The sequence below is a fragment of the Cyprinus carpio genome, chromosome B1, assembly GCF_018340385.1.
Source record: "Cyprinus carpio isolate SPL01 chromosome B1, ASM1834038v1, whole genome shotgun sequence".
Taxonomy (NCBI): domain Eukaryota; kingdom Metazoa; phylum Chordata; class Actinopteri; order Cypriniformes; family Cyprinidae; genus Cyprinus; species Cyprinus carpio.
Window position 1 is genome coordinate 27,420,060 of NC_056597.1, and position 27,284 is coordinate 27,447,343.

Below are 27,284 nucleotides of genomic sequence, written 5' to 3' on the forward strand. Positions count from 1 at the left end.
TGACCACTTGTGCCGCTTCTTGACATGGGTTTTAACAACTTCTAAAAAATTATGTAATACACTTTTATATTAAGGTAAGGTACTTTACATTCAGAATTCCCCTGCATGGCGCAGAAGGGCGTTGGTGACAGTGTGACGCACCTCCACACCGAGGTCTTGCTTAGGCCGTAGCCCTCTCCCACGACCTCGATGAAGCTCTCTGTGGCAAAAAAAACCTTAGCGCTGCAAGCAGCTGGACTTCAGGGCTCAAAGCAAAATTCTGCCGCGTTAGCCTGGCAAGCGCAGGTCTGAGAAGGTCCAGCAGCTCCATAATGAGTTGTCTTGGGAGGCTGCGAATTTAATATAGCCACGTCAGGCAAAATGTCAAAAGGGCTTAAGTTTTGCCGAATAAAAAAACTGACATGGACTAAACGGCGCCGTCTTTGATTCAAGACAAGGACACGTTGGATCGCTGCCATAGTTGGTCGCTTACTGGACACCACCATGCTTACCCATTTATAAATTTTAGCCATTTAGAGCCAAATTGTTTGCCATATTTTAATTATCAAAATTGATTGCCAATTTAAACGCTTTAATGACATTACGAAATAGCCTAGGTAATTACACCATATTATTTCTGATACCAAATAAAGTCAACCTTTATAAATAGGCCGTATCCATTGCGAAAATATTTTATTAGTGTCTTAAAATGTTCATAACATAAAATCATGTTGAGCCACAACATTGTCCACATACCATAGTTGGACTTGTACTGCGCTGCGCTGATTTCTAAAGACTGCTGCACAGTTTCGGCAACTAGCGTCTTGAGCTCAAACAACGCTAAGAGAGAGCTTACGAATGGTCCAGACCAACCTTACGAAAGTGTGACTTACAGAAGATATACTTAACGTACGAACGTGTCGGGAATCGTGCCATAACATTAAGAGAGAGTTAAGGAATCCAGGTTAAGAACTACTTGCGGGAAGAAGAACGTTTTGGGGACCGGGGCCCTGATTTATTATCAATGTTGGAAAACAGTTGTGCTACCAATATTTTCCGATGCACACTTTTATCATAGCATTAATATTTATGGTCGCAAATGCGACTGTTTTAGTCGTAGTTTGGAGCCCTGTGAAAGAGATCATGTGACACTGGAGTAAGACTGGAGTAAAGTTACTGACAAATTCAGCTTTCCCTCATAATTATTTCAATAAATACATTTTAAAGTATATTCGAAAAAGAGTATGAAAACTGTTATTCTATTTATTTTTATTTTTTTACAATATTACTTTTTTGTGTAATTTTGATCAAATAAATTTAGCCTTCCAGATTTCTGACTGGCTGTGTACATACATAAGCAACATTAACAAGATGATCCTCCCTTTCAGCTGCCAGAGAAGGATATTGACGGTGCAGGCTCAGGATGAAGAAAGAGGAGGAAGAACATGTTTGACAATTTTCTCAAACTGCCATGTGTTATAATAAAAACAATGAACATGACTACAGTAATATGCTCAAATGTTATTAAAAGATTCCAGTTTTTGCAAGAAATCTGGAGTCTCTGACTCTACACTAGAGGAACTCTTTCTGCAGAAAGTCAAGTGCTGAGAAGGAGCTTGTTCACACAGCAAAACACTGCATCAAGCCTCCTGTCCTTACCTCAGAAGAGCCAGTCTTCTGCTGCTGGGGTAAGAAAGACACTCTTCCTCTTCTCTATCGGCTGTCCCGACCTAACTCTGCCTCCTCAGTTCACTGAACTGAAAGAGTTTCTCCACAGTCCGTTATCAGAGTATTCACAGATTCTCCTGAGAAAGTCAATATGCTCATTGTTTAGGTTTATCTTCTGATAGTGAGCCCCGCAAATGACATGCAAGAAAAAAATAAATCGTGTCCACGATTTACTAATTCGTTCCTTCAATGTACTAAAAACGTGCACGATTACTTTGACATTTCATCGATTTGCTAAATCGTCCGCTCAATTACTAATTTGTTCTCTCGATTTATAAATAGTGTACACGATAAGTAAATCGATGGAATGAAAAAAGTAAATCGTGCGCACGATTTAGCCTACATTTTTTCCTGCATGCAATTAAAGCACATCACCACCCAGACATTTGTACCAGGGTGCCTCATATACGACGCTCAGGAAAAATTTAACTTTTTTTTTTTTTCTGGAAAAAAAGTGCCGTATCTGCTGAATTGTTTCAGATATATTTATCATGGTTCTTTATTTTTTGCAAACCAAAATTATGTAGAGTGTATCAATAAGTGTACTGATAATTATTTATAATTTTCACACTGATAACGTCATTAGTACTATGCCCATCCTTAATAAGACAAACATTTTCTATTGTTTATATTGTGTAATCTATGCATTGATGTGTTCAGTTTTCTGCTGCTCAAACTTGGTAAACACTTTGCATGGTTGAAGAACAGTTGCAAATGTTCAAAATGTTTTGGATTAGTATTTTTAGAAATTATGCTGCTTAAATGTTGAGTCGTGAATGAATGCAGTGTGTTTTTGTCATATTTTCTATTAGAATTTAATGTTTTTGATATGGTTTGCATTGCATGTACTGAATGTATTTACTAGGAATCCCCCTATATTAGATTACAATGAGATTTCATAAGGTTTATTTTTTGCACCAGAGATGGATTTAGTTTATTAGTTGACGTATTTCAAGGTAATGGTGGGGTGAAAATATTAAAAATAAAGGTGGACGTGGTATTTTGGTCATTAGGACATACTTGGTACTGTAATGATTATGATTCTACTGATGCATGACGTCACTGTTACAGACAAATACGGAAGGAATGATGTCTTCTGCGCACACTGTGGACAATGAACAATTTTGGGATGCTTTTAAATGCGGGGGGAGAGGAAAGGTGAGGGCGACGCGTTGCCTGATAATTAACTGTGAAAGAGACTGAGACGCTGTGTTTATTAGCCTATACCGGTTTTCACAAAAGCCGGGGATCTGTGGGGGGGTCGTTTCGTGGTTGTTTAGCCCCACCGTCGTGTCAGAAACCGGGGTACCCACTTAGTTGGCCCCGGAGTTAGACACTGGGGGGAACTTAGATAGATATGGAAGAGAGTGTAGGTGGACTTGGCCAGGAGGCCTTGTTTGAAAGAAACCCTTCCTCGGCATTTCCGCGGAAGGGAGGTTGAGTCCTCACATGTGAGCGGCAGGGTGTCGTCGGACGTTGGACAGGAAGTCCGAAAGTATTTTTATTATTACAGAGTTGTGTGTTGTTATTGTTGTTGTGCTCAGCCAGTGGTGATTACTGTCCTCCTGAAGTATGTTGATTGCCTGGTGCTGGTTATACACCTAGGGCCATGTGATTTAGTCGTGGAGTTTTTCTAATTGAGTGTGCTTTGGCATGATATTCCCACTATTTATATGGGTTGCTGTTAATTTGGAATGAGTCACGTACTCTTGGGTTTCTTTTAAATGTGTGTCACGGTTTAATGAAATATGGACTAGTGTATGTAATCAGGATAATTTAAGTGAGGGACAACGCCAAATGGCTGCTATTTGTTGTTAATAAAAAAGTGTATTCTTCCTGTATTCCTTGTTTCGTGAGTGTGTTTTGAGTGCCTCCTCCCGTACCGACCGGGTTAAAATTTAAAGGTGGTGGCAGAATAGGTTTTTAACCGCAAATAAGAAAGCTTACCGGTGGCCAAATTATTACAGTACGTTGCTGCGACCAATATGATCCGGTACTGTCACGTCCTCACAATGTGCCAATCACGTTCCAGTGACGTTCCACTATAACATCACATTATGACGCTTTTCATTCACCTTTTACTGGTTATATAACGGTTATTGTTTGCTGTATGGGTGCTTAGTTTTTTCTTGGTTTAATCCACGTGGTACCAAATCCTCATGAGTTTTAATGAATCTTACCACCAATCAAACCACCTTCATTTGCTTGCCAATTTACAATTTTAAAACATGTAAAAAATATTAAACGTCCTTTAGAGGAAATCTGAAAGCGGAAGTCACTGTAAAGCACTCAGCACTCACCTTATTTACACAGATTCACAAAATCCACCGCCTTTCCTATGAAGAAATCAGATTACACGAAAATCATGACTTAGTTCCTATGAAACCACTTTGATATTCCGTATAGAACGATTCTGACTGTTTGTAAATGGAGAAACATCAACTCTGAACATCTGCTTTCACTTTTATTCGAGACACAAAAAACTGGCGCAGCTGTAATTCTTAAGGGAGCGTCTTTAAACTCCACACACAGCGGGAAAACAATATATTCAAGATATTTAAGTCATTCGTTTAAATAACCCACACTTTTTAGTCACGAAAAATAAAAATAAAATAAAAGGAGCAGAGTATAAATCAAACCGGCCAACCTCCCCGTCTCTCGCTAGAAACCCAACACGGAAGTGACTGTAAAGCGGTCATACCGATGCTGCTTAAAAGAAGAACTTATTTTTGGTGTAATTGAAATGTGGGTTTTATGCGGTTTAAGGTTAAAATAAACGCATTAAATTTGCCACATCACTGATACCTATGTTTTCTCCTCTATGCCCCACCTTCTGAAACGGTAGATATTTACAAAGCTCATCTTTCTGAAGTGTGCTGTGATTGGCCAGCTATCCAGTGTGTGTGACTGGCTGAATACCTCAAGCGTGTGATGGAAATGTTGCGCTTCTTAACATATTGGGATGCCTTTGTCCGGCCAGAGGCTATGAGACATAAACATAAACACCCATTATAACTGTGATATAACATGATTTTCAGTTGTGTCCTCTTTTGGAAGGCAAACAACAAAGTAAATTTCTCGCTTCCTCAACGTAAACAGCATCACACACCGCAGCCTTGAGTGCGCGGATGCCGGCTGCAAAAGAGCAGGTGAATTCAACCTTTTGGAGTAACCGGATTTCAGTCCAATTTAAAACCACCTCTGGGACCCCAGAACAATAAACTGACTCATTAGTATCAATTTATGTCCTTTGTGAGGACCATCATTTTTCTTTCATGGGAACATGTCAAAATATACAAATATACAAAAATTCATACTTTATATGGACCCCATGGTATTACATCAAGGACCACAAGGGGTTCCACGGACCCCCTGGTTGGGAAACACTGGCCTAGAGTGAGCCGCGGACAGCTTGAAGTGAGCAGAGGCGTGTGGCTTGAAGAACAGTGCGGCCAGGCGGATTCCTACGGAAGGAGCGTATTCCTTGGGCTTGCGGTCGAAACCACATGTGACGACCCCACGGGCTGGACCTCCACTTTCGTCCACAGTGGAAAGCCGATCTGGTGATCCACGGTGCCAAAGTTGCTGTTATTTCACTCAGGCGACCATCACGGATCAGATTTCCGGCATGAGAAAGGCCGTCTGTACTCTTTTGGAAGACAAACAAAGTAGTTCCGCTTTCACAGTGAAACACACAGCGTATATAACGACATTGTCAGGCGGCAACAACAATAATACAATGAGAATAAAAGGTACGCCTTCTTTCTTTGTGTGAACATCTGCAACTCTGTCTAAATCCCCCCCCCCCCCCCCCCCCCCCCCACAGTGACATAGATAGATAAACTCCCAGTTCACAAGTTGTAATTATGAGTTCTATGAGGACGTGAACGCTTTTTACAAGTTGGAATCTCGTAATTATGGGAAATTCCAATATGGCGTGAACGCACCTTTAAAATGGCCAAACTTTACAGCAGAAAAACATTTGTTTACAGCCTGGTACAAAAGGTGGTTTTGGTCTATATAGGTAAAATTTTGCCCCTCATGATATAACTGTGAGGGGGTGATTTTATTTATTTTTTGTATAACTCATCCTTTAAATTATTTTAAGACTTAAAGTTCTGCATAATTAAAGGTGTGGCTAGTGGTGTAACTAGAGTTTTATACATGGGGTGGCTAGGGAGTGGACAAGGCTAATTCAGGGGGTCCATAGAACATGACAGAAAATCAGTGTATAACTCCTACCTGGCACGAAAAATGCATTAAATTATTCGATTGCTGATTACTTCACATTACCCCACATTAGCTATACATTCCAACATAAAGTTCAAATGCTAGAAACGTATTTCTCCGTATTTCTATCATCTCATTAACCAGTGGGTTGGAAGCCAAGAAGATCTAACAACTTCTAGGCTACAATGCAATTTTGTAAATGTTGTTCAGAAAACCTAAAACTTCAATTATTTCAAACAGGGCTGACACCTTTTAAGTTCAGCCTGGAGTGAGAATTCAGGAATAAGTATCAAGTCCTGCGATTACTACCAGTAAAAATGTTTTTGAACAGAAAGATTTTTAATGTTTTTTTTAAAGAATACTCTTTTGCTCACCAAGCCTGCATTTATTTGATCCAAAATACAGCAAAAACAGTTATATTGGGAAATATTTTTACCATTTAAAATAACTGCTTTCTATTTGAATATTTTTAGAATTGTAATTTAATTCCTGTGATTTCCAAACCTGAATTTTAGCATTATTATTCCAGTCACATGATCCTCAGAAATCATTCTAATATTCTGATCTGACTCCAAGATTTTGAATGGTATAGTGTATAATCTTACAAAACTGCTGATCTTTGGATTGTTTTATTCATTAAAATAATCCTGAAAAAAAGTAATAAACTTTTAAATAATAATAATAATAATAAAGAAAATGTTTCTTGAGCAGCAAATCATCATATTAGAAGGATTTCTGAAGATCATGTGACACAAAGCCTTGACTGGCCTTCTCTGACTCTCTTGACTGACGTCTGTTCCCTGCTTGATCGACTCGATACGAGCAGGGGACAGACGTGCCTGCATTGTGGTTGAATCCCACACCTACATTCCTTAGATAAGTTGGTCCCCTCTGTAATGGGAGAAAGTACACCATTTTTCTTGGTGGTTCAGTCTCAAACCCAGCTCCCCCATGTGGGCAGATGATCTCGAGGTCGAAAACGCCATCTGCTCTGATTGGCTAAAATCAACAGTCGTCGATATAACTTAGTATGCTGGAGCCCTGCAGTCGCAGTAAAAGTGAAAGAACCAGAGCAGCATCCACAAATTCGAAACGTGCGGGGTGTGAGTGCAAGGCCGAATGGAAGTACTCGATATTGGTATGCTTCGCCCATGAAGCAAACCTCAGAAACTTCTGTGTTGTTGAAGGATGTAGCATGGAAGTGCGTTTTGAGTCTATCGTGACAAAACCAGTCCCGGACCTGATTTCGATTACAACCTGATTGGTGGTGAGCATTTTGAACGTCAAGCCTCATAACTGAGGGTTTAACGCAGCCGATCCTAGGAATCTATGACCCGAACGCCAAGAATGTGCTGAAGCGTGGGTGTCGAGCAAACCGGTCCTTCTTTTCATATTCAGACAGGGTAGCCATCAGTGACTCTCTGTGGCCACCATGTATAATTGACGCCGATGGCAAGAGCGGTCTCTTTGGTGGCGCAGAGGAGAGATCAGCGGTCCGCCTTAATTCAGGTGATGTTTGCGGGATGACTGATCTCCATAATCGGCACTTTAAGCATGTTGGCTTGCGTACACCTTTTAACACCGCATCGTGGCAGACACACCGCATGGTCCTGCTACCGCTCCCTTTGCCCAAAAAAGCCAAAAGTTGTTTCTGCGTGGCTAGAAGGCAACACCGGAGCCTTCAGATACGATGCAGTCCGGGGGCAGATAGACTCGGCAAGCATCTCTTCCACCACGTGTGCATTGCTTCCTAACCGTGCTCTCCCTAGACCCGCACATTGCCATAATACTATGTGCATGCGATGGAAGAGGCAGGCCTGAAAATGGCGGTTCGCACAATCTAGCCAAACTCATCATGCGATCGGGAGGGGAAAGTAGAAAGTAGGCGCGGCGTGGAGGTGGTTGGCCTAGCGCTGAAGAAGGAGTTCATCAAGCTGCTTTTCTCTGCGGCTCTCAGATTGTTTTTCGGTGGGGACTTAATCGAGGTTGAGCTGGGCACAGTGGGAGTAATCCACCCATATAAGAGGCTTCCTCATAGACCGGGGCTGATTGGGGTGAGCGCATCCCCTTCGACCAATCTAAACACTCACACAACCTCCTTGGAGGAAGAGAGGCGAAGGTGCTGGGGGGTTTCCGAATCCCCCCTCTACCTGGGGGGAAGGAAGTGGCACAACGCGGATTGGGCTTTCGATCCGCAACCATGGTAGAGGGCGACGGGATCTGGCAGATAAGGAAGGAGTATAGGGACTCTGCCTGTCTCCCATTTCCTCTAATAGCGATGCCACCTGCAAACGCACGAAGTGCAGCTTGCCATTCTCGGGCCTCTGCCGAAGAAGCGTGGGGCCAGACCCGGGGGGGAACGCTTGGCGAAGGCTCCCTCCTACAACAGCAGAGCCTTCCGGGAGCGAACCGTCTCACGATTGCGCAAACGTTCACGGAATGCGGACAGAGTTCGAATCCCTGAGAGAGCTGACGTCTGCACCATGCTTTTGATCGCGCAAGCAGTCAACCATCCACAACTGTAGGTATCGCGCCCCACGCATTCGTTATAATAGTGCCGGCAGGGAGGAACAGCACAATCTGAAATGCGATCTGCTATCGCGCCCTTAAAATGTCTTCGTTCTTAGAACTTGCTCTTAGAAATAGTGGAGCTTATAAAGGATTGCAGACCAAACACCAAATATGAAGACAGCACAAGACATAATAGACTGAAAAACTATGGCACACACCAAAGCGCTTTGACTGAAAGAGACGAAAAAGCTGATGTCCAGCTGGCGCGGGCATGTGGCAGTAAAGTTCAGATATATATATTAAGTATAATTTATGGTAGCAAGTGTACAAAATAATCAGTTTGCTAGTAGTATACTGGTAAGTGTACTGGTTCGAATACTCTCGTTGGACTAAATGGGCCCCACTTTCTTTAGTATATAAAAGTAATAACAGGTAGGCAAACTTTGAGTAGCACAACTAGTTTACCCTCTGTCGTTTGTAGTTTGTACTGGGCAATTTATTACTAAAAGTGACATGTATACTGATTAGTTTGGTAATTAATACTTTGTAACACTTTGAAGGTAGCAGTCTCAGTAAACTACAGTTTAGTAAGTTTTATAACTGCAAGTATACTCATAAGGTTTCTCTTTAAGTGAACTTGAGCATACATACTTTGTGTATACTACTATGTGGGGGCCTATTTAGGTTTTAATTTGTATATATTTGGGGGGGGGGTTGTATGAATATCCATGAACCATCCAAAAACATCCAAGATACAGGGTATCTGCCGTTGTTAACAAAAACATTTAGAATTCTAGCTTTATGAATTCTTTTTTTTAAACACTTTAAATGTGGGTAAGTTTCATAAAAAAATACAAGAAATGACATTTTGACACAAAAAAGGCTGAAAAAAAGTACTATGAATTGGATTTCAGATTGATAATCAAATGTAGATGGAATTGAACAACACCCCAAAGCTCTGACTGTAATTATTACGCTGCCTCATTAATCGGTCAAGCATTTTATCACATAATCATTGACAAGTTTTGATGCTTGTTTCATGTAGGATGGACATGTTAGATTAGTGTTAGTATTATCATGTTGATTCTTTTTTTGTCGCACTGGGTTTTTTTTGGAAATTCTGCTGCAGATTGTGATGTGTACTAAGTGGGCCCTCGACTCGTGATAATAATGAAAAGCAACGGGATTCTAGGTAATAGCTTCAAATAGTATTTAGACTTTTGGTAAAATATAAGTCAAGTATACTTAAATGGCATTTGAAAATATATTTCTGACGAGTACACAGCGGCCATTCTGAGAAGTACATAAAAAGTAAATTAAACCATACTTTCCTATTTTTAGTTTAAAAGCTTATACTAATAGCAGCACATTGAATAAACTTCTTTTCCTATAAGGGTAGTTTAAGAGGGCAATAGCACTATTTTTATTAATTGCATATGTAATCAATATGTGTCACAGTGTTTGTTTATTTATTTTGGCTTCTGCTTTGTTTAGTTGACATTCTTCTCTGTACAGCCCATTTTTTTGCATGTAATTTCAGGCATCTCGGTTAGTTCAGTCAGGACTCACGTTAGTCGACGACTTAGCATCAGGGCTAAAAGAAGCCACAGTGGCAGGCTGTTTCCTGACGTGTACGCAATCAAATCAGTCTTATGACAGTCCTATCACATGCGGCCTTTTTATTTAAATTCCCATGTCTTCAGCGTCCTCTCTTACGTTCACAACGCCCCCCTGCCAAATCAAACTGTTGCAGCTCGTTTCAGAACGATTCGTGAATATCCGCATCATAAAGTGAATGCTCTTTTAATCCATATCGCGGTGTTCTATATTGCCTGCGTTAAACATCGTTTTGCATCGGTTGGGGCAGGTGTGAAATATTAAGCATATTTGCAGCAGCTATGATTACACATCTGTGCTCTCATATCACCCTATGAGGCAATAAATGGAAGCTAGTAGGCATGTAATCGGCTCTGACGACACCCGATAAGGCGCATGAGAAAAGGGTTAAATGATGACAAAGCATTCTCGTGTAAGACGGCTAGGGTCGTTTAACTGGGGTTTCGCTGTATTTAGCGGAGTAATCTCAATGTCCACGGGTTGTTTATTTTCTAAGGTTGCATGTTATCATTGATAGGGCTGTGTGAGTGTGAGGTTGATTCAAGGTGCAGCGCGAGCGTCAAACATGCTATGGGCGTTTCTTCCAACCCTTCTAATTGGCGACCATATTAAAAGGCGGCTGAAGGAACACGTGATGTGATATAGCCATGCGTTTACATGTATTTTATTTGGTCATTCAGATCTTAAGATTCGGTGGGGACGGTCTTACATGAGACGTTATCTTAATATGATGTGGTGTTTACATTTGCTCGGTGCTTTCGATTTTGGTGGTACGGCTAAGTGGCGCTAAACGTGAGCATAACGACAATTAACAGAGAAGAGTAAGAAAAAATAACCCGCGTCACGCACTTTGCATTTAATATATTTGATAAACGCTCACACATTGCTTGGATTTAAACAGACTTAGAGGCGCGTCAGATCACTGACAAAAAGCTATGGTGTCAATATCTGCGTTCCTTACTCCGATAGGCGATTCATCTGCAGATCAATGAAAGTAGTCTTGTCAGTGATCTACGGCTCAGGCTTCGGTCGGTTTCCTGCTCAAAACGTTCTAAATTATCGCATAAGCTAGTTCTTAACCTATTCCTTAACCTCTCTCCTTGAATGTTTATGGCAACGATTCCGCGACTACGCTTCGTTAACGTCTAAGTATATCTTCTGTTAGAGTCAGTCAGTACACTTTCGTAAGTGTTGGGTCTGGATTCGGCATTCGTAAGCTCTGCTCTTAGCGTTGTTTGAGATCAAAGACGCTAGTTCGCCGGGCCAGTCCATCTTTGCAGCAGTTCGTTATGAAATCGAGCGGCCGCGCAGTACATAGCTCCCATACCTATGGTATGTTGACAATGTTGTTTTAGGCTCATACAATGTGATTTATGTTATGGACATTTTAAGACTACTTAATAAAAGTATGTTTGCAATGGATACAGGCCCAGGGGGTCCTCGCGCAGTGGGCGGTCTAGAGCATTTTTGTAAATGGGGTGGCGGCAGGAAAATCCGACTTGCGAGGGGAGAGTCGTGCTCGCGAGGCATTACATGGATTCACGTACCATTATGCGCACCTCAGTTCGGATATGTCAAATATGCTACAGAAGGCTATAGAAACGCGCCTAAACTGAAGTATTAAAGAGGAGGAAGGGAAGCGGCCTGTAGGCGGGACAGCTACACATGCCCGGATCAGCCACTGTGGCAGATGTCGCAGTTTAGAACAATTGCTGGCTTGAAAACAGTCTACCGCAAGACATCTGTGTGGGGGGGGGGGTCAGCATGGGTGGGGTGGCCAAACAATTTCAGGGTGGGGCCTATGGTGCCCCCCGTGGCCACCACGTTTAGACAACGGCCTCTGTGCAAGCCTATTTATTAAGGAAAGGTTGATTTATTTGGTATAGCAGAACCTAATATGGTGGTACTAGCCTAGCTATTGCTCGTAATTTCATTAAATGTCGATTGGGAAAGCGTTTTTGAAATTGGGCAATGCACTTTTTGATAATTTAAAATTCTGGCAAAAAAATTTGGCTGTCTAAATGGCGTAAGATCTATAATGGGTAAGAGCATGGTGGTGTCCAGTAAGCGACGACCAACTATGGCAGCGATCCAACTTGTGTCCTTGTATTGAAATACAAAGACGGCGCGCGGCCGCGGGAGTTTAGTCCATGTCATTCTTTTTTATTTGCAACTCCCTCTTCGGGCAAACCGTGGTGTGTAAGACCACTTTGACATTTTTGCCGGACGACCTGACGCGGCAAAGCATAGTATATTTAAAAGAAAATCGCCGGGTCCCAAGGACAACTCATTACTGGAGCTTGCTAGACTTTCTCAGACCTCTCGCTGTGCATCTGTGGCTAAAGCGGCGCGGCGGCGAATTTTACTTTGAGCCCGAAGTCGTGAATCAGCTGCTTGCAGCGCTAAGGTTTTTTTTGCCAGAGGAACGGTGCATCGAGGTCGTGGCCAGAGGGCTAACGGGCTCATTATGCTCGCGCAAGTTTTTTTTGGCCATAGAGCTTTCATAGGTCGGGAAGGGGGGCTACGGGGGGGTTGGACCTCGTGTGGGTGCTGTCCCACTGTCACCCAACGCCCTTCTGCGCCATGCAGGGGAAATTCGATTGTAAAGTATCTAACCATTAATATAGAAAGTGTATTAGCATAATTTTTAGAAGTCGTTATAAACCCATGTCAAGAAGCGGCACAGTTGCATGGCACAAACGGGATAAGGAGGGTGGATGATTAGCGAGGGATACCCGGTTCGTCTACCCAGACAAACATAATCTGTGTGAACATATGTTACGGTCAGCTACAAAACTGCAACTAAAACGATGAAGACCAAACCAAAAAACGTATAATGACGAAGAATATTTTTTTATTACATAATTCTAGGGGTTTACATTTAAAATTAACGGCGCATCAATTTAAACTACTTGACGACAGATCCACAAACAACGCGCGATGCCCAAGTGGCATGGCATGGGATGATGTCACTTCCCACGTGCGCCTCGACCCACGTCTGCAGAAGCACTTTTAGTCGCTACGTACCGATGTCTCCTGATCTATAACAGGTGTTGTTCATGTACGCCATCACCCCTAGAAGAAATCACTAAAAAGAAAACAAGAAAAAGCAAAAAAACCCACACACCCTTACACCATAACACCTCCCCCTTTAAGATAGAGGATCCGTGTAAAGGACTCTATTTAATCAGAAAAAATAAGGGTTACAATTGTACCAGATGTTCTCAAAAAGGCCTCACTTGTAACTGGAACCGGAGACGACAACTCTCGGCACACCTACGAAAACAAGTCGAGTCACAGTCATACATTTTTTTAAAAATCAGGTATCCAGATTCTCACCAGGGAGCCCGAGACAAGGGATATCGGCCAACACATTCTCGCCAAACCCCCTTATGTGTCGAATCTCTAATGGGATGAAGGCTGCAGAAAAAGCGAGACCAGGCGGTATAAGGCGCATGATTTTTTGGGGTCTCTGGCAAAGAATGTAAAAAGGTAAGTGGCATTGTGGTCTGCAAAACAACCACAATCGGAAAAGCGCAACTTGTCAAATAAATCTTCAAAACTGGTGCCAAGCCCAGATCAATGGCCAATGTCCTCCCGTTCAAAAGTAGAATTAATGGCACTGGTGAGCCCGATCAAGCTTCCTGGAGTAAATAACTGAAAGCTGGTATTTCTATTCCAATGTTTCATCAGTTTGTTATCCTAAGACAGCTCCGCCTGCGCCAATCCAACTTTGACTGGCATCAACTGGCTGATAATCTGGAACGGGTATCCAATCCGAGGCACAGCCAAACAGGTGTCCCGTACTAAAGCAACAGTTTGACGAATTGTCAAATGCTTGTTAGCCATTGGCAAAGGACCACCTAAATTTCACACTCTTCAATAAATCGGTCAGGGGGGGCTACCACTGAAGAAAAATTGTGAACAAAAACTCCCTGTAATAGCCCACCATTCCCAAAAACGGCTATCAGGAAGCTCTCTGTTTTGTATTTGGTGGCGTGAAAATTATCTATTGCCAGTAGCCAAGGGTTAGATCGCACAGGACGTACATTTCCCTGCCCAACTACTTTCCCCCAATAAGTGATCACAGTCGCATTGGCCAACTCACACTTGGCCAAGTTGACTGTGAGGCTTAGCTTCAGCTAATCGCTCAAAAAGTGCTCGAATACATACAATGTGTTGTTCCCATGAATTCACTATACACAACCACATCATCTAAGTAAACCAGCACATCCATCCAAACCAGAAGTTTACACGGTTCATTAAGCGTTGGAGGAAGTAGCTGGTGCATTTCTAAGGCCAAAACTCATTACGTAATAAGAATATAGTCCAGAAGGAGTAATAAATGAAGCAATCTCCTGTGCACGAGTGGTTAAAGGCACTTGCCAATATCCTTTGAGTAAATCAAATTGTACTAACATACAGGAGCAGAGCCAAAACCGCATCTACACAATCTTCCATCCTGGGCAAAGGGAACGAATCTGGGTTTTGTAATATTGTTAAGCTTCCGATAGTCAGTACAGAATCGGTACGTACCATCTGGCTTTCCCACCAATAACCACAGGTGATGCCCAACTTGAAAAAGAAGGTTTTAGCGATGTATTCTCAATCATGTATTTTATTTCAGACTCAAGATGGCGTTGGTTTTTCCAAAGAAACCCGATAAAAATGCTGGCGTATTGGCTTGGCGTCACCAACATCTGATATCATGTTTCTATCACATCAGTACGAGAAGGAGAATCTGAAAACACATAGAAAAATCTGAAATGTAAAGACAATTAATCTCTCTGCTTAAAAGGCAAGTGTTTTTAACAAACTCATCCAGTTTCTTTAAGGTTTTCAGAATTGTTTAAGCCGAGGCTGTTAAAATACCATCCTCGGGTACCCTTAACAATCCTCAGCCATTTCAGTCACAGAAGATGCTATGGCCACAGCGCTGGAGCCTTCTCGGACTCATTGAAACGAGAGTAAAAAGGTTTTAACCAAATTTACATGGCACAGCTGTGAATGTCGCTTCCGCTCTCAGGAGTTGCAAATCAAATAATTCTGCTCTGAAACTTGACGTACCAACTGTATAGGTGACCCAAAAACTTGGCACAAAACTGGAGAGGTAGGAAGAGGCAACAGAGCTAACAACCTGGTCACCTGGACCAAAACACACGAGACTTCTGTGTTCCTATCAAACAAACCGCTTTATCTTCTTTTGCTTATTCAGCAAATTTTCTTTAGCCATTTGACCAGAGCCAAAAATAACCGACGCCTGAAACCCTCTACATATTGTAGCAAACCCTGAGGTGGGGTCAGATACTTCCTTAATCCATCATGAAGTAAAGCCAATGGTCCACGCACTTTATGGCCAAAGACTAACTGGTTGGGACTAAAAACCCAGACTATCCTGAACCACCTCCGAGCTGCCAACATTAACCAGGGCAACCCCTCCTCCCTCCCAATCATCACCCTTTAACTCCACACAATAAGCCCGCAGCAAACGACTTCAAAAGTTTGGTGGAAGCGTTCCAAAGCCCCTTGACTTTGTGGATGGTAAGCACTAGACTGATTTTGCTTCACACCAAGTTGCTGCAACACTTCCTTAAAAACATATGCGAAGTAAAATTGGATCCCTGGTCACTTTGAATAACTCTTGGAATCCCAAACACAGAAATAAACTGTGTCATAGCTTTAACAATAGCACGGGTAGTGATTGAACGAAGCGGAGTAGGCAGCTGGATATCTAGTGTTCTGGCACATTACAGTAAGAAGATATGCAATTCCTGACTTAGATGGAGGTAAATGGACCCACACAGTCTATAATCAGATGTTGAAACGGTGTATCAATTACAGGTATGGGATATAACGGTGCCGGTTTAAGGCACTGATTTGGCTTCCCCGTAAGCTGACAGGTTGAACAGGTTTTAATAAACCTCCTTACATCTTTCTTTAACTGTGGCCAATAAAAAATAACGCAACAAATGATTGTACGTTTTATTAACCCCAAGATGCCCCACCAAGATCTCCATGTGCCCAACGCAACACAGTATCTCGAAGAGACATTGGCACAACAACCTGTTCATAAGGCTCACCTATGGGTACTTCCCTACCAGATAGCAATTTTCTTAACAGGAGGCCATCCTCAACAAAACAACAACCACTCATTGCACTCGCTACCTCTTCCGGAGCTAGCACTTTCAGAAAACATTTCTTTCAGACTGGGGTCCTCCCTTTGTGCCACCACCAAACTCCTGACGAGAGACTGTAGGGAAAAGAAGAGATAGATTAGGAAACACTTTCCTTCTATCCCTAATCTGTCTAGGTTCCTTATCCTGATTTTCGACAACATTTTTACTCATTGCCCCGAGTAAACAGCACACGTTACGAACACATCAGGAAACTGTTGTATCAACATCCACCTGTTCAAGTAAAGAAGGAGAATCTGTTACAATAGGTGGGGGTGGTACATCCCTCCATACACGACCTCCAGCCAATTATTTCCCAAGATTACAGCGATGCCCTCCACTGGGTAAAGAGGGTCGCACACACCTACTACAACTTGACCAGTAATCAATTCAGATTCAAGTACCATAGTGTGCAAAGAGTACAGACAAAACTTGTAAACCAATTCTTTTATCAATACCTTCACTCCCCAGTACTGGAAACTCTCTGAAAATGGTAATACGGATTCTTCCAAAATAAATGTCTCTGAAGCACCAGTATCCCTAAGGATTTTAACTGGAAATTTTCTCATCACTCCCATCCCAGAGACACAGAACCATCAGTAATAAAAGGAGCATAACTCAACTTTTCATCACTAAACAAACACCAAATTACCTTGACGCAGTATTTACATCAAACCCCTCAACTACTGTAGTACGGACGAGGAAGCAGGGGCAAGAGCAGGTTTTAGATCAGATTTAGTACGGTTCATTTTTGCCTTAAGGGCTGGACAATCTTTTTTCCAATGTCCCTTATTTAAGCAATAAGCACACTGATCACTCTTGTCACCAAAGCTCTTAACTTTTTCTCAGCTTTTACATTTAGCAGGCAAAAGATGGAACCTCCACTGAAACATTGTCCACAGAGCTATTTGGACGACGCCAATTAGTTCTTTTTACATCTTTATGGGTCAACACATATTTCATCGGCTATAAAACAGCAGCAGCCTCTGCACTCTGAACGTTTCGCTCTGTTAAATAAACAGACAAATTTATTTTCTGGCAAAGTATTTCTAAACTGTTCCAACAACAACAACAACTCACAAAGGAGAATCAAAATCCTCTACCTGTGAGACTGAGCGCCAACGATCAAATTGAATCCTAGCTCCCTTGCAAACTCAGTAAATGTTTGTTGTGCCCCTTTTCTTAAAGCTCGAAATCGTTGCTTATAGGCCTCTGGAACCAACTCATAGGCTTTTAGCACGGTTTCTTTCACTTTACTATAAATCTGACTGTCCCTAACAGTAAGAGTGGAATACGCTCTTTGAGCTTTACCATAAAACACACATTGTAACAGAAAGCGTCTGCTCAGAATCTTCCCACCTCATAAGACCTGCCAGTCCCGCTCAAATAAATTAAAAAAAAGTATCCAAATCATTATCATCGAATTTTGGCATCAATTTAAGAGCACGTGCCACATCAAAAGCTTTTTGGAGTGAATCGTAGTTTTGCCCAATCTACCCTCTCTAATCCAGACCAAACCTCTGAGCCTCCACATCCAACCTACGCAATTCCAACTTCCTGAATCATTTTATTCTCTTTTCCATCTCCAAGCAGCAGCAACTGTTTCTGTTGTTCAAATGTAAGTGATGTAACGGTCCCTTCAGGAAATTTCTTTTTAGTCCTGTTCCTGATCAACTATAAGAGGTAAAGGGCTTCCTAATTCACATGTCAAAATGCCTAATTTTACCCAGAGCAGCCTTAATGACCAGCCCGGGGGCAGTCCTTCCTTTAGACTTTTATCTTTAGTGGTAAGGGGGAATTTCAAATTTGTCTGCGACCTCTAATAGCTGTTTTTTTAGAAAGCTGGGACTAATAGCCCTCCTCAGAAGGATGTTCAAAAAAATCCGTCAATTCTACACTCATTGTGAGACAGAAAAAAAACTCACAATATTTACAAACTCAGACTTCTCACATTTAGTGACGTTTCCCACCTACCTAACAATACTACCTCAACCCTAGACTTTTCGTACTTCAGCCAAGAGCTAAGTGACTTTAGCAGCACTCTAATACCGTCAGCGCCGACCTCTCTCGGACCAAACCAAAGAGAGACAACATCTGCGGCCAGTGCCCTCAGCCCAGCGTCGGCACAAAAATAACAAACTCAAATAATAAAGGGTCAACGCAAGCGTTGCTTCAGCCTAAACCAGAAAAGTCACAAATGTGAGAAAGTAAACTAACACTTAACCTTGCGCTTTTCACAAAGTCTTCGTGGAACTTACAATTATCAACGCTGATACCAGACTACACAAAAACTCTTGAGCAAAACACTTCAACCGCATGAATCAGTTTCAAAATAAATGTTAAAGTGTTTACTTACCCATCGCCATATCCTTTTCCATTAAAAGTGGAAGAAAAAAGACGAAAAAACTTCACAACAAACTGGCAAAAGCATCCAAACTACACAAAGATCTGTCGGCAGCTCGCGTGCAAACAGCTTAACTGCTGATAACGCAAAACAGGTGTTTCCAATTACTAACCCGTGCTTTCCCACACAAATCCAAAACAAACGCACAGTGATTTAACTCATCTATGCGAATGAAGAAAAAAAAAAAAAAAAACGGGAAAAACATAACTATGAGAGGAAAACAAAACTGGGGAGAAATAATATAATAATATTTTCCTCTTAAAAAAAACAGAAACGGAAACAAGCCCCCCATTTTGTTACGGTCAGCTCAAAACTGCAACAAAAAACGACGAAGACCCAAACCAAAAACGTGTATAATGAAGATATTTTTTATTACATAATTCTAGGGGTTACATTTAAAAAATTAACACATCAATTTAACTACTGACGACAGATCACACAAACAACGCGCGATCAAGTGGCAGCATGGGATGAGTGTCACTTCCCACGTGCCTCGACCCACGTCTCAGAAGCACTTTTATTTGTACGTCCCGATCTATAAACAGGTGTTGTTCATTACGCCATCACCTAGAAGAAATCACAAGAGAAAACAAGAAAAAGCAAAAAACCCACACACCCTTACACCATAACACATATTACTGACAATTTGATAATTTAATTAATAGTCTATATTTTATGGATAACTTAAACTATGTTAAAATAAATGTTACTGGAATAATTTGAGGAATGTTTCATTTGCATAGAACGTGTTGTCTTAACGCCGTAATGCACCTTCGCGTGAAGTGGAAAATCGATTCCTGAGCAATCGATGCCAACTTATTCAGCACCTTCACTTGTGGGACAGCGCCTTTGTAACGTCGGCACGTAAGAGGCGGCGTGTTAAGAAGCTTCCTAAGGGACACTTCGGGGAACACATTTAGGAACATAAACAACTTTGGTAAGATATATCTTTTGAGTCTTCTTACCGCGCTAAGAGTGAGCGTCATCGGGGAACTGGGCCCCGTTTATTAAATGGCGCTCCATTTGAAAGCAGGTACATGATGGCGATTTAGCGGTAATCATGGAACCAGATTTACTGACTAGATGCACATGATCATATCGTTAGATATATCGCCCAGCCCTAAAAAACCATGCAATGAACAAGGGAAAGGACATTTTTTGTTGGTGAGGCTAAAAACAAAAACGTCCGGATTTCTACGCAATTGGATAACACTATGACTGTCATCGGTTTAGCTATCTTATACCGCCTAAATCAGATACACCGATGTGATTGGCTCCCCGCGATACAAGTGGCAAAAGTAATGTGCATCATTACTCATTGCCAGAGTGTCTCGCAGAGACAATTAATGGTGCTCATGAGGGCACGTTAACGTTAGGGTGCAAAAAAAAATCTACTTGGCAGATAAAAGACGTTTACATAGCCTACACAAAAAATGCAACATAGAACAAGAGTTAAAAACATACAGAACACAACTTACCTTACTTTTACTTGGCTCTTGATAGTCACCGGTGAAATCTCTGTCAGGAAATGTACAGGAACATTTGGTTTGGTCAGAGAAACGGGCTTGGTTTGGTGAACATGCTAAACCTAGCAGCTAGCTAAAGTAACTGCTGACGCTAAGGTCTGGTACAACTATTCAAAAACGAGACAGTTTATGCTTCTCATATCATATAATGCCAGTTTACACGGAACTTACCACCTATACAACAGAAAATATAATTAGGTAACTGGCTATTTGTACAATAGTTAATGGAATTACTAAAAATAAAGCATAGTTCAACTTAAGCAACACACTTTACCTCAATGTGGTTCAGGTACTGAGGATGAGAATTGTCCGACTCCATTTAAAATGGCGCGGCAGCAAGGTCAAAGGGTAAATCACAACTGTTTTAATAAGTTTGTTTTTTCATACTTAAATATCATGTATCAGTTTTTATTTAATTATGTCAAGTTAATTATGGTCAGACCCTACCTTTACATACATTTTAAATACGATTTCAGTAAAATTAATTTATTATTAAATTAAATTGTGTAACTTCGTGTAATTTCATAAAGTTATTATGACAAAGACAACCTTGTCCATTAGAGGCTATATATATATATATATATATTATGATAAAAGTGGAGAGGGAATACTTGTTTAAGTCATTTCACAATCACTCCCACTACAGCAACTGAAAAATACGCTGAATCTGGCATGTTTCATATTTGCCAGAAGAGAGCCATAAAATAATGCCCCTCCCTCCACCACTTCCAGCGGCGCCACCACCGATTCCGGAACTCTTCAGGGTTACCATGCTTTTGCCAACATCGCACACAAACCAAACAAATGCCAGAAGAATCCAGAAAAGGCCCAGAAGATTTTGCTATCTGGGAGGTATGATGGTATTTATGTAGAGCAAAACAACTTGAGGAGGAACACTTGAAAATGCATAACTTTAGCCAACAGAAGTCATGACGCCATATTTAAACGCAGATGAAAAAGCTGTCTAATTTTCTTAACTCACAACTACCAAAACTTTTTTTTTTTTTTTATGGAGGTTCAGTTTTGTCTACTGAAAGTTATTTTCTTAATTTTCATCAGATTGACAATGCCGTTAAACAGTAGTACAATCCTTTGAACAAGCTGTACTTCAGTCTCTCACAGCCTCGTTCTCATTCCAGTAAAAAATTAAATATGGCGCTACGCGTTCCCGCGCGCGGAGATCAGCGGCGTCACGTGATGATGGCGTCAGCAGTTGCCGTTACCTGAGGACGCTGAACGGCTTGTTTTTGGTATAGATGTTGCTTTTTTTTTTTTTTTTGGTTTAAAATTTATTGTTCGATATTTTTTTTTTAAACCAACTCTCTCCCGTAGTCTAACATAATTGAAAGATGTAGTTCAACACAAAATCAGCACATAGCCTATCATCACAACACGATCAATACCTGGTGAGCAATAATCATCTGAGAGGAAACACTAAGTAAATTTACCCCTCACCTGGATGTGACTTTATGTGAATATGAGTCTTAGATTCACTAGCTGTGGTCAGTGAGTTGGTGTTGTTCCGGTGGTGACCAGCAGAGGTCAGTATGACACTGGGAGCGGGGATCAGAAACTGTGCAAGAGACCGGGGCATGTTGTCACAATGGGAATGTAACATTAAAAACAGCATATTTGTGTGTATTTTCAGCTAAATGTAAACAGTTTTAGAACAATTATGAAGCACACAGTAATGGATGTATTAGAGTATACAGATTCAACAAACTTCAAAATTACTGAGACACACGCCATGTGACAACTAGCCCCGATCTGTATTTGTTTCACAGTGCAAGCTGTGGGCTCTGTCTTGATGTATTTTGCATGATGAAGTGATTCTAAATGCAGAGTCATTTGGGAATATTTCTAATTGTCTTTCTGTCCCTTTTGTTTTGATTTCTCATCAGGGACTCTAGTGCTAATTGGTTTGGGACTGAGTTGCTTGTTCAGGAAAACATTACACAATGTGTGTGAGATTATCTTTGTTCCCAGAATACTGCATGAGAGAACTGCATTCTGAACCACAATGGTTTTGTTAATGAAGCACTTTTGAATGATACTGGTGGGGGGTTTATTGTTAAAATATTCACTTTTCTTAATGTTTTACATCTTAACGGTTTAAAAATAAAAGTAGTGCTATGAAATTTTAGTTAAACATCTAATTCACTCAGTTTTAGAAGGAAAGCCAAATTAACTGAGCCTGTCTTACAGTAGACGTACACAGTTTAACTGTTTTTATTCATGAAAGCAATTAGGTGCTGAGGTTGTGAGCAGTTATTTCATTGCCGATAGACAATAGACAGTGTTGGGGAGTAACTAGTTACATGCGTTTAAAACATGTTTTCAGTTCATTAGCACTTTTACAGAAATCTGACCCGTTACTGCTGTTGAGTTTTGATTGGCCGCTGGTCTTGTCTGGGCAGCGCTGTGAAGAAGGAAGGAAGCTGAGCTTTCCTCCGTTTACTCTTTCCTGTGAGCAAACACAGTGACAGTATGGGAATCGTCTCCTGCGTTTCCTCTCTTATCTCTGTCAGTCTCACACAAGATAAAGTACATTCATGTGGAGCAGACCGGGGCTAGTTGTCCACACTTTACTCCAGAAATAAACCTTAAATAGTTGACCTCAGAAATAAAATGTCTGAACATGTACACTGTTTTTAACCAGTAAAAGGTACAGCTTTGTACATTATTTACCCCTGAAAGGTCCATTTTAGTATTGGAGTGCAAAAAAAATAGTTGTTTACCACATGATGACAAGTTTTTTTGGTGATCTATATTCATATTTTACAAGCTTTTCTTAATAATGAAGCATAATATAAAAATATTAGCCCAATATTTATTTTAAAGCATACTAAACAAAACATGTGACGGGACTTTTTCCCCAATCATGACATTAAATATAAATGAAAAAAAAAAAAAAAAAAAAATCATTTAAGAAAGAAATTATTTAATTTAAGTTCAAATCTACACTCAGCAATATTTAGACATGAATTTAAGATTTAAGTATTTAAACTGCATATGATATTTCCATGCACTTTAATTGCACAGTTTTAAAGTAAACAAACTGATAAACGTGATGTGATGCATATTTGTCCATCATGCATAAATGGGACAGGTCAGATTTGAATGTTTTAAATACACAATAACCAGGTTTATACATTTATCATTAATAAGTCTGTTTTGTCTTATGCATACATTTTGAACTAATTGAATATTGCCATGTTCATACTTTATAACGGAATACCTTTAATAGGTTTCTTGATGAACAAATTTATTTGAATACATGCATTTAGAAAATAAATTATAAAGAAATCTTACCCGTTTCATTTAGATACAATGTTTATTAGCTGTTTATGTTAAAAACTCTCTAATCCAAATGGATGGACGTTTAATTTTAATTCAAATGCATAAATCTTAAATGTGTTTTTGGATTGTAGATGTGATGTCCTCTTGTGACAACTTGCGCCGGTCTCTTCTATGTATACACATTGAAGACCGATTCCCTTCTGGTGAGAGTTTAAGTGCTTATTGCCCTGCACTTTGAAAGGTCAGGCTTTCCCGTAGATAAGTGTTAGAGGTTCCTAACCTCCTCCTTCAGCTGGAGAAAATACCAATCCGCTGTTTCTCAGGCGCCAAATTACGGCCGCGCTTTGAAAGGTCACGAGGTCCAACATCCTCCTGGCTTTGCTGGTCATTCTGGAGATTCCCTCATAAGCCGAGACAAATGCTCTCTGGGTTTGGAGAGGTTTAGAGAGGTTCTCCTCCTGAATGCTTGTTTTGTCACAGAGTTCATGGGTTTCAGATGTTCTGTGTGAGTGTAAATGTCTAGATGTTGCTGTATGTTGTTGTTCACACTAAGGTGTTAGATGGCTTACAAGTATACTTTACATAGCTTTTCTTCATGCACTAGAGGTTGTGGGAATTGCATGCACACATGGCCACTGAAGAGTGATTTTTCATTATTGTTGGGTAGCTGATGCACAATATGTCCATTAATAAATATTTTCCTGACTTACTGTGTTAGTGGGTCAATTTGACCCACACTCATTTTTTTTTAAACTGCTGAAATACTGGTTAACCTGGTTTATTTCTTCTTGAATTGGGTGCGCTTTTCTCATTTTGAGTCAAGAATGTGCATGCAAAGTTTCAACACATAAGTGTATTTTGAGAAGGCTGCACACATTTTAGCTGCACTGATTGTGGTGCAGCAGACTTATATTGGTTTCCATACAATTCGCCAAAAAACAACATTTGAAAAGCAGAAAAGAGTTTCGGACAACAAAAAAAAAAAAAAAAAAACTTTATTGTAGCGCTGTCAAAGAATGATGAGAATTTGAATTTTAAGACTTGATTTTTTATTTATTTTATTTTCTCACAAATTGAGACTGTCTTCTGAATCAGGTCAAGCAGCGAGTTTGTTTGCCATTTCTTCATCTATTTGAGTGTTTTTTAACGAGTCTAAAGTCTGTGAAGATTACGTTTTTGGTTTATTTTTATTTATTTATTTTGGATCTCAAGTAGTCTGCGGCGGAAATGAAAAGGCTGAGAAACCCGTTTTACCCTTAGAAGGGTTTGAAAATCTGACATAAAAAATGCAGAACCATGTACAAATAGCAATTACACTAATGTAAATAAAAAAAATATGCAACAAATAATAAAAAAAGAGATATTATTTATAAGTAGTTGTGGTTATTTGCACCTTACTTAGTCATAAAAAAATAAAGGAAATTGTTTTATTTTGTGTCTGTGCAGCTAGGCCTAATTTTGAATGTACACATATTTTGGTCAAATGCCTGTAACACGAGGAGATTTTTTTTTTTTTTAATTTATTTATTTATTCCTGACAAGTGACTAGAGGTTTTATGTATTTACCTGACTCTGTAGTCTTTTCTCATATTGGTGATTTTTGGCAAACTGCTTGGAAACCAATGGAGGTCAGTTTGAGATTTGTCCAGATTTTCAACATAACGGGAGGGTTAAATTAAAACATTATGATTATAAACTACTCAAACAGTCATTCAAGCGTTTAAGCAGGAGCTTTAGAGCTGTATTTTAACATAAGGCTGTTGCTTGTGTTCAAGCGGTTGACGTTATATATTAGCTGTCGAACAGAACCAGTTACGCCAGTGTCTTTCATCATTTGACTGACACATCCTGCACAACCTTTGACTTTGTTCCCACTCACATCCCTTTGCATTTTTCCAGTTTAGGGTCATTTGTGCCGTTTGGTCAGTCTTCAACAGTATCCGAGCGTTAGATGAGGAGAGTCTTCGGAGGAAGCTGAGGCTAGAGAGGCTCAGCGGAGACTCCTTGACATCGGGACAGGCGGCTCAGAGCGACCGGTCTGTTTTCAATGTGGAAAAAGCTGACCATAATGACACACAATTTGGCCTCGGCGCGCTGGAGCGAATCAGGAGGACAAGGTGCGATCCTCAGTGCCAAAAGCTATTTTATCAGAGTCTTTCCTGTGAAGTACATGTTCATGTCTCCATCATATGCATGTCAGATAAAATACAGTCAACTCAATTGAACATGTCAAAAGTTAGGAATAATTAAGATTCTTTAATGTTCTGCTCACTGAGGCTGCATTTATTTGATCAAAAATACAGTAAAAATTGTGAAATATTATTACAGTTTAAAACAGCTGTTTTCTATGTGAATATCTGTTAAACTGTAATTTATTTCTGTGATGCGCTGCTGAATTTTCAGCATCATTACTCCAGTCTTCAGTGTCACATCGATCTTCAGAAATCATTCTAATATGCTGATATTGCTGCTCAAGAAACATTTTTCTGATTATTAATCAATGTTGAAAACAGTTGTGTGTCAATATTTTGTGGGAAAAATTTGTATAAGAAAATAAACAAAAAAAAAAAAAAAAAAAAGAAAAGAAAAATTGATCAAAAGTGACAGTAAATACATTAATAATGTTAAAATAATGATTTCTATTTCAAATAAATGCTGTTCTTATGAACTTTCTATTCTTCAAAAAATCCTGGGAAAATATCACTGGTAAATTAAATTGTATCTGACCATTAAATTAACAATATTTCTTTTACAGGATTTATCAGGATTTTCGCGATGAGCAGAAGAGACTTCTTTTAAAAACATTGAACAATCTTACGTATTTCAAACTTTTGACCAGTAGTGTATATACAATATATCTCATTTTTAAATATGTAAATCATATTTGTGTTTCTTTTATCACAATATAATGTGACACTGTTGTGCAGTTTTTTTTGGTGCTGTGCAGACACTTTGATTCAGGTTAAAAAAAAAAAAAAAACATCTAACATTTGTAACCAGGATTAATGTGCATTTATCTACAATACACAACCGCTTTAAATGCCAAAGTTCATGCCAGGTCAGAGTTTATGAAGAGTCCTCAAGCTCATTGTTTGTGAAGAGAGCTTTCAGCTGGTGTTTCCCGCTGCTCGAGTGTTACACACAGACCACAGCAGCTTGTAACACTGCAGGAACACTTGCACATAAAGACCTGTTTGTGCTGAACCGATCGGAGCAGAAGTGATCTGATCATTGAGCTCATGCTGAACACTGGACATAGATTCTGCATTGATTTCAGTCTGGCTGCTGTCCTGCATGATCCACTGCACTTGCTGTATGTGATTGCATTAAAGGCTGAAAAGTTCCACATGCTTTACATATGGTGCATCCTAATTTAGTTGAAGAAGTGGTGTGTGTGTGTGTTCAGAAAGGAATTCTAAATACCTGCTTGCAGAGCGTTTGCTGCATGTGATTATCTTGTTTCAAAAATAGTAACACATGTTGGTTGTGGATGAAAACATCCAGTTGCATTGTCATTGCATAAAACTAAAACTTTGTAAATGTCTTCACAAGTCTAGAAAAAGATAACTCCTATATATATATCATATGTATATATATATATATTAGGGTTGGACAGCCAAAATTTATATAATGATATAATTCTTATTTTCGGTCAATAACGATATAATTCAAGATATCGATATATAGCGCACTAATTTTTCTGAAATAGAAATCTTTTTGTAACGTTATAAATGTTGTTATCATCACTTTTGATCAATTTAAGAAGCATCCCTTGCTAAATAAAAGTATTCAATTCTGTAATTACCCCCCCCCCAA

The 27,284-nt window shown here is 40.1% G+C and overlaps 1 protein-coding gene across 1 annotated transcript in view; it reads left to right on the forward strand.

The window, feature by feature from the left end:
* Positions 1-6,967: 6,967 nt before the first annotated feature.
* LOC109066880 (interleukin-1 receptor type 1-like) overlaps positions 6,968-27,284 on the forward strand; it is a 37,703-nt gene continuing 17,386 nt past the window's right edge. The window contains exons 1-6 of the mRNA XM_042715999.1: positions 6,968-7,138; positions 7,251-7,480; positions 7,895-7,991; positions 8,214-8,458; positions 13,773-13,833; positions 25,368-25,585. Coding sequence (XP_042571933.1) covers positions 6,968-7,138; positions 7,251-7,480; positions 7,895-7,991; positions 8,214-8,458; positions 13,773-13,833; positions 25,368-25,585 — 1,022 coding nt within the window. The remainder of the gene's footprint in view (positions 7,139-7,250; positions 7,481-7,894; positions 7,992-8,213; positions 8,459-13,772; positions 13,834-25,367; positions 25,586-27,284) is intronic.